This window comes from Prionailurus bengalensis, chromosome E1 (assembly GCF_016509475.1).
Source record: "Prionailurus bengalensis isolate Pbe53 chromosome E1, Fcat_Pben_1.1_paternal_pri, whole genome shotgun sequence".
NCBI lineage: Eukaryota > Metazoa > Chordata > Mammalia > Carnivora > Felidae > Prionailurus > Prionailurus bengalensis.
The window spans coordinates 61,001,541-61,008,058 of record NC_057347.1 but is presented as its reverse complement, the minus strand read 5'-3'; the positions used below and the strand labels follow the sequence as shown (position 1 = coordinate 61,008,058).

General features: G+C 52.2%; 1 protein-coding gene across 4 annotated transcripts in view; it reads left to right on the top strand.

The window, feature by feature from the left end:
• The first annotated feature begins 3,888 nt into the window (after positions 1-3,888).
• B3GNTL1 (UDP-GlcNAc:betaGal beta-1,3-N-acetylglucosaminyltransferase like 1) overlaps positions 3,889-6,518 on the top strand; it is a 98,633-nt gene continuing 96,003 nt past the window's right edge. For 3 of the 4 annotated variants that reach the window (XM_043585487.1, XM_043585486.1, XM_043585488.1), the window contains exons 1-3: positions 3,889-3,982; positions 5,701-5,817; positions 5,917-6,016. In XM_043585487.1, the coding sequence (XP_043441422.1) occupies positions 3,944-3,982; positions 5,701-5,817; positions 5,917-6,016 (256 nt within the window). In that variant the 5' untranslated portion in view covers positions 3,889-3,943. Of the gene's footprint in view, positions 3,983-5,700; positions 5,818-5,916; positions 6,017-6,518 lie in introns of those variants that run through there. The other variant, XM_043585490.1, reaches the window with a different exon arrangement.

Here is a 6,518-nt window from a genome sequence, read left to right as displayed (position 1 = left end):
AGCACACTGGTTCTGGCTCCCTCTCCTTCCCAGCCCCACTCCCCTGCCCCCAGCCTCTTGGGAACAAAAGCCCTCACTGCAAAGGCCCCAACTCGGGCTCTGCTTTCTGGGCTAAGGGGATGGGCACCCAGGCCAAGACAAACACTCTATGTGATACTCAAATGCTTGCATCAAATCCACTCCAGATGTGTGCTCAGCTGTTAATTGAATGCAGCTTCTAGTGGGAACCTCATTGCTTCCTGCGGCCAGTCCGGTGAATGAGTCCAGACTCTGGGTTCAGGTCAATCATGTATGCTAGGCCTTCATGAGACAATATTTGTAAAGTGCCTGGCATTAGAAAATGTTTAGTTGATGGAATTCTCGGTCTCTCTCCAGAGTTCCTGATAACCTGGTCCATTTCAGAACAATGCAGACTGGTACAACAATGGCTTCCACGCATTAGTTATTCCTCAGAAAACATCCATTGTGTGCTCTATGGCTAAGGTGTTGAGTGGGGTCTTGATTTTCCCTGCAGGGTCATATAGGGCTGCTCAGCCCCTCCTCCACGTGATATGATTTTCCGACTCTGTGGGACAGAGTCTAGCCCAGTCTACCCCTTATCCTCCTTGTGAGGGCACTCTGCCCCTCCACCCCTTCACCAGTAAGAGTGGAGTCACTCCCAGAAAGCACGGCTGAGGGGGGCAGGGAGCAGCGCCCCAAGGGAGAGCTGAGAGCCGCTGGGGGAGAAGATTCCCCCTAACAGGGTGCCATTCCAGATCTCACATCACCCACTGGCCAGCCCCTGCTTGTGGCTGCGGGGGACAGCAATGGGGTCTAGGGCACCCTGACCCTGTACCCAGTGGCCAACCCAGTGGAGGGGATGAAAACATAAGCCAGAATCCTTACTGAGGCAATAGAACCCCAACAGGTCTCAACTCCAGGAAGTCAGGCTGCTGACAATGGAACTGACATGATCATATCCACACTAGGCCATGTCTAGTAAGTTACTTTGTTTAAAAAGTATGGGCTGCAACCCCTTAATGAGCCATTAAACCAACACAAGTCCCAAGCAGACTTAAACCACAGCAACAGCGCAGGCCGCACATTCAGGCAGCTGGCTGCTCCCTGGAGAACGCGTTTACCATCCAGGGGCCCTGGCCACCAAGGGCAGCCAGTCTCCTTCCCCAGTGCCCGGCGGGTCCCTGCCTCCCAGCAGGCCCATGGTCCTGGCAGGTCAAGCTGGAGCTGTGTTGGGGTTCATCCTGCCGGGGTTGTGGGGGACGTCTGGCTGCTGTTGGAGCTTGAACTCACCCTCCCCTGACACTCTGCAGGCAGACTCCTGAGTCTGGGGCCCAGACCTCGCCACTTATCTGCCCCATACACCAGCATGGTAGAGGCTGTTGGGCAGTTTCCATATCTGAAGGCCCTGGAAACTGGCATCAAGTCTTCTGGATACAACCGGTGTCCACCAATTAGTCCGAACAAACAGCAACTAAAGTAGAGGAAAAGGTCAGCTGGTGAGCCAAAAGCTGTACGAGTTTTGCATGCCTCCCCTCAGGTGTCCTGTGACTTTGTTTATCTTTTCAATCTGCCCCAAGTCCTCCCTCTGTCCCTCTGGTGTGGAGAGGGGACAGTCCCCATGGCCTGCTCTCTGCTGAGAATCTTGCCATCCAGGAAGGGATTAATCTCAGGCCCTTACCCAGCCTCAACCCTGCATTTCTGAAGTTTGCAATGTTCTGACGTTTCTGAATGTTTACAAAAAGCAGATTATCACCAAATTTTTATTAGGGGAAAGGCAATGAAAAGTAAATTTCTGGCAGCAAGAGATATGCAGGAAGCAAGACAGGGCAACCAAGCCCAGTTCCAATGTCATGTGCTGTGGAGGCACGGGACACCACGTATGACCTCTTACCTCTTCCTCCCATTGCTTGCTGAGGGTTGTGGCTCTAAAGCCTGCAGGTATTCCGAGAGCTACTAGGAGGCTTTGTTTGTTTGTTTGTTTTAAAGTAGGCTTCACATCCAGGGTGGAGCCCAGCGCTGAACTTGAACTCATGATCCTGAGATCAAGACTCAGACACTCAACCTACTGAGCCACCCAGGCGCCCCACTACTGAGGCTTTCTACCAACTTGTTTAAAATAAGCTATTCCTAATATGCCACTGTAAATAAGGTTGCATTTTTACCCATCTTACCTAAGAGTTTCAACCCATATAAGGGCTGTGCAAATACTGACGCAGGTTAAGGAAAAATTACATTTAAAGTGATGCTTTAGGGGCGCTGGGTGGCGCAGTCGGTTGAGCGTCCGACTTCAGCCAGGTCAAGATCTCGCGGTCCGTGAGTTCGAGCCCCGCGTCAGGCTCTGGGCTGATGGCTCAGAGCCTGGAGCCTGTTTCCAATTCTGTGTCTCCCTCTCTCTCTGCCCCTCCCCCGTTCATGCGCTGTCTCTCTCTGTCCCAAAAATAAATAAACGTTGAAAAAAAAAATTTTTTTTTAAAAATAAAATAAAGTGATGCTTTAAAAATCTAAAGAATAAGTTTGGTTTTGTTTTAATTGTTAGTTTGTGGAATATTCTTGGTTTGGGGCAAGAGAAAATCTGTGCCGGCAGTGATAGCTATAAACTCGGTCATAAATTTACATTGGTTGGGACCAACGTGGGGGATAATCACCCTAACGTGAGTGAGTGCTGCCACTGGTCCACGAGCTTCAGGCAGAACCCAGTGGGCCCTCACGGGCCTGTCCCACCGGGAGGGGCGCAAGCTCCCAGGGGTCACACCGCTGACAGGACACCACTACTCGGTGCCAAACAGTGGGGTAAGGGTCTCGGGGACTCTGCTGCACAGAGCTGCAAGGAGACACACGTGGGTTAGGGGCTCTAGGACAGGAGCGCTGAGCCCAGACAACCCTTGTCCCGCTGGGGAGGCAGAAATGAGGGGTGGAGGCCCGCGGCACACCGAGGCCCCGCCCCTACGCCCCTTCCTCCTGGGGGAAGGCTCGGGTGTCCTCGTCTCGCTCTCAGCCTTCTCCTGGTCCTGCGTCGGGTCGGTCAGATGACTTGTCACGTGCTTCCTTTCTTTTAAAAAAAGGTGATGTTAAAGGTCATCTGGTTTGGATTTTAAGTTGTAACCAACAGCACAGCGTGATTTCTCACAAACCCCCACCTTCTCCACAACCAAAGGATGTTTATAACATTTTATTTCACTGAGGACTCCAGAGTTGATTAATTCCCGCAGGTGAGAGCAGGAGGGCTGGGGGGCCCAAGGACAGGGGAGAGAGAGGACACACGGGGACACAAGAGCCGCCCAAGCTCCAAAGCACAAGGCCCCAGCCTCCAGGAACCCGCACACATCACCGCCCGGCCGGCCCCGCCCCCTCCCCAGGAGCCCATCTCCCGCCCCTCCCCCTCCCCAGGGCTCGCCGACCCCGCCCCCTCCCCCTCCCCATGTGCCCGCCCCACCCCTTCCCCAACCCTCCCGCCCCCCTCCCCCAGGGTCCACCCCCTGCCCCTCCCCTCCCCAGGGGTCCATCTCTTCCCCCCGCCCCCCCCCGCCCCGGCCTGCCCCCTGCCCTCCTCCCGCCCTCCCTCAGCGCCCCGCTCCACTTGCGCCCGAGCTCTTCCCCTCCCCAGGTCGGCCCCTGCCCCCCGAGCCCTCCTCCTCCCAACGGGCCCGCCCCCCCGACCCGCCACCGCCCCGCCCACTCTCCTCCCCACAGGCCTCCCCTTCCCCGGGCCCGCCCCCTTCCCCGCCCCGGGCGCGCGGGGGCGCTGCTCCCCCGCTCCGTGCTTCCAGCCTCTCTAGGCCGCTCCTCTCCACTCCCCGCTAGATCGCCGGCTTACCACGCCAACCGGAGGCGGCGGGCCTGGGGGGGTGGGGCATTCCGGGCGAGCCGCCCGCGCACGCGCCGTAAGCCAACGTGGGCGTGGCTGCGGGCTCAAGGGGCGGGGCGGCTGAAGGAGCGCGCTGCCATGCAGGCCCACGGGGACCGCGCCGCGGCGCCCCACGTGGTAGGTGCCCGGGCCGCGGGGGCCACCTCGGCCCCTCCTCCTGTCCCCTCCCCCCTCTCTCCGTCCCCTCCCCTCCTCTCGTCCTCTCCCCTCGTTCCCTCGTCTCCTCCCGTCCCCTCCCTCCCCGACTCCCCTTCGCCTCCTCTTACCTCCAGCCTCCGCTCTCTCTCTTCCTCCTTCCCTGTCCCTTCTCCTCACCCCCACGTCGCCTACTGAGGGTCACCACTTACCAGGAGCTTTCCTGGGGGGGGGGGGTCTCTGCCCAAAGCAACCTCCAGCAGAAGAGTGCCAACAGAACTTAATCAAGACCCATCTTTGACGGAAATCCACATTGTTTTCTATTGTAGATCTTGGGGACATTAAAAACATGCTTTCCTTTTTTCTTTTCCATTAAAGAATAATGCTTACTTTAAAAGTAAATATGTGGTGCCTGGGTGGGTCAGTCGATTAAGCTTCTGACTTGGGCTCAGGTCATGATATGGTTTGTGAGTCTAGCCCCTAGTTGGGCTCTGTGCTGACAGCTCAGAGCCTGGAGCCTGCTTCCGATTCTGTGTGTGTGTCTCTCTCTGCCACTACCCTGCTCTCCGTCTATCACTCGCAAAAATAATAAACACTAAAAGGAAAGTAAATATGTGAGTAAATTAGGTAACCACTTTTTGGCTAACAGATTCAGGAAGGGTTCTCGCTGTCGAATCAGATCCTCAGAGTAAAGAATTTGACTGAATTATATTTTCAATCTATGAATTTTTCAAAACCGTATTCAGATTTAGTATTTTTATAATCCTGCCTATACTGCGTGTAGATACTGAATACTCATGTATGTGCATATCGTTTGTGCCCATGCGTATGTGTATGCATATGCACTGTGTAAACACACCTGGATGACCGTGTTCTGTCTTCTTGTGTAGGAATTTGTCCACTCCTCATTAGGGTATAAACTCAAGGGTTAGGGTAGACTGTAATTTCTGTCTTTGGGTATTTCATATTGCTTAATGTCGTAACGTACAAAATTAAGATAATTCCAGTAATCAGCTATTTTGTTGGCAGTCAGGTTTCACTTGTTTTACTCCATACACTTTAGAGATTTTTGTTTGATTTGGGCTGTAGGAGAGAAAGACAGCACCAAACTGTCCTAAACTCAGTAGAGCAAAAGGAGAGAGAGATGGAGGTCACCCCCATTTTCCCAGTACCCACTCCCATACTTTGTTAAAGCTTGAGTGCAGGCACTTGAAAAGAGTTTCTTTGCTGGAGTTTCTCTAATGTCATGGTTCACCGAAAATGCTTACTCCACCAAGAAAAGGACCAATAGATTATTTTTATGAGTGAATTAGAAAATACACAGATGCCGAAATGATGTATCTGACCAGTGATTGGAGAACACATGAATTTGCCATTGAACTGTGAAAATCTTTTAGGCCTTTAATATTTTTGTTTCCTTTTCAAAAGTATCCCAAAGACAATTCAGTGAAATCTAAGACATAATAAATCTTACGGAGCAAAAGAACATTAGAGCTTGGAGAGAAGGAACAGACACCTTCTGTTTTGGTGACAAATTCTTTGGAAGCCTTATTCCCAATTATTCTGTATGTCGGGCCTCACCCTTTGGAAATGAGCATGGGGCTAATGCTCGGGGTTAACAGGAAAGTAAACTGGAATGGAGGAAAGGCATTATTAGCCCTCACACTTACATTTGTTAATCCACTTCTTTTGAATTGCAGTCTATTATCCTCCCGGTCTACAACGCTGAACTGTGGCTGGACGAGTGCTTGGAGTCTGTTTTGCAACAGGACTTTGAAGGCTCCATGGAGCTCTCGGTTTTTAATGATGCTAGTAAGGTATTTATGAACTTCCTGTTGGTGATTTAGCCCTAGCATGAACAGTCACATCTGTTTTGAGGGAAGCTTCCTGAACTGCCAATGTCCTTGTGCTTTCAGGACAAGTCTATGACTATCATTGAGAAATGGAAAGTGAAACTGGAAAACTCTGGTGTCCTCGTGGTCATTGGAGGACATGATTCTCCTTCACCCCGAGGAGGTTAGTGACCCTGTTTAGTTTATTATTCAACTGTAAGGAATGGTTTCTTATGACTTGTGTATTTAAACACTGTTAACCTTAAAACAACACTGCCAACTATTTTACTGGTAAAGATGGGGTTATTTGAGAATAGCAGAGAATCCCAACCTAGGACAGGAAAACCTCACCAGAATTACAGGCGAGTCTGGAGAGTAAGGCGGGGAGGCTTTTATAGAGGAGGCAGGAGGTTGGGCGGGGCTGTTGTAAACAGAATGTCCATTGGACTATACTGGGAGCTGGAAGTATGGTGGCTTCTCATTGGCTGGGCTGTTGCCGGAGCAGCAGGAAACCTTCCTGTTGCTGAGTAAGTAGTATCCACCTGCAAGGTGCCTCTCCTCCTGTTGGGTCTGCGATTGCTAACTAGTGCTGGGCCCACAGCTCCCCTGCCCATCTCCTGACTCCACTCTACTAAATAAAGTTTCCTTTTATTAACTTTCATAATAGTTTCATGTTCGGGGCGCCT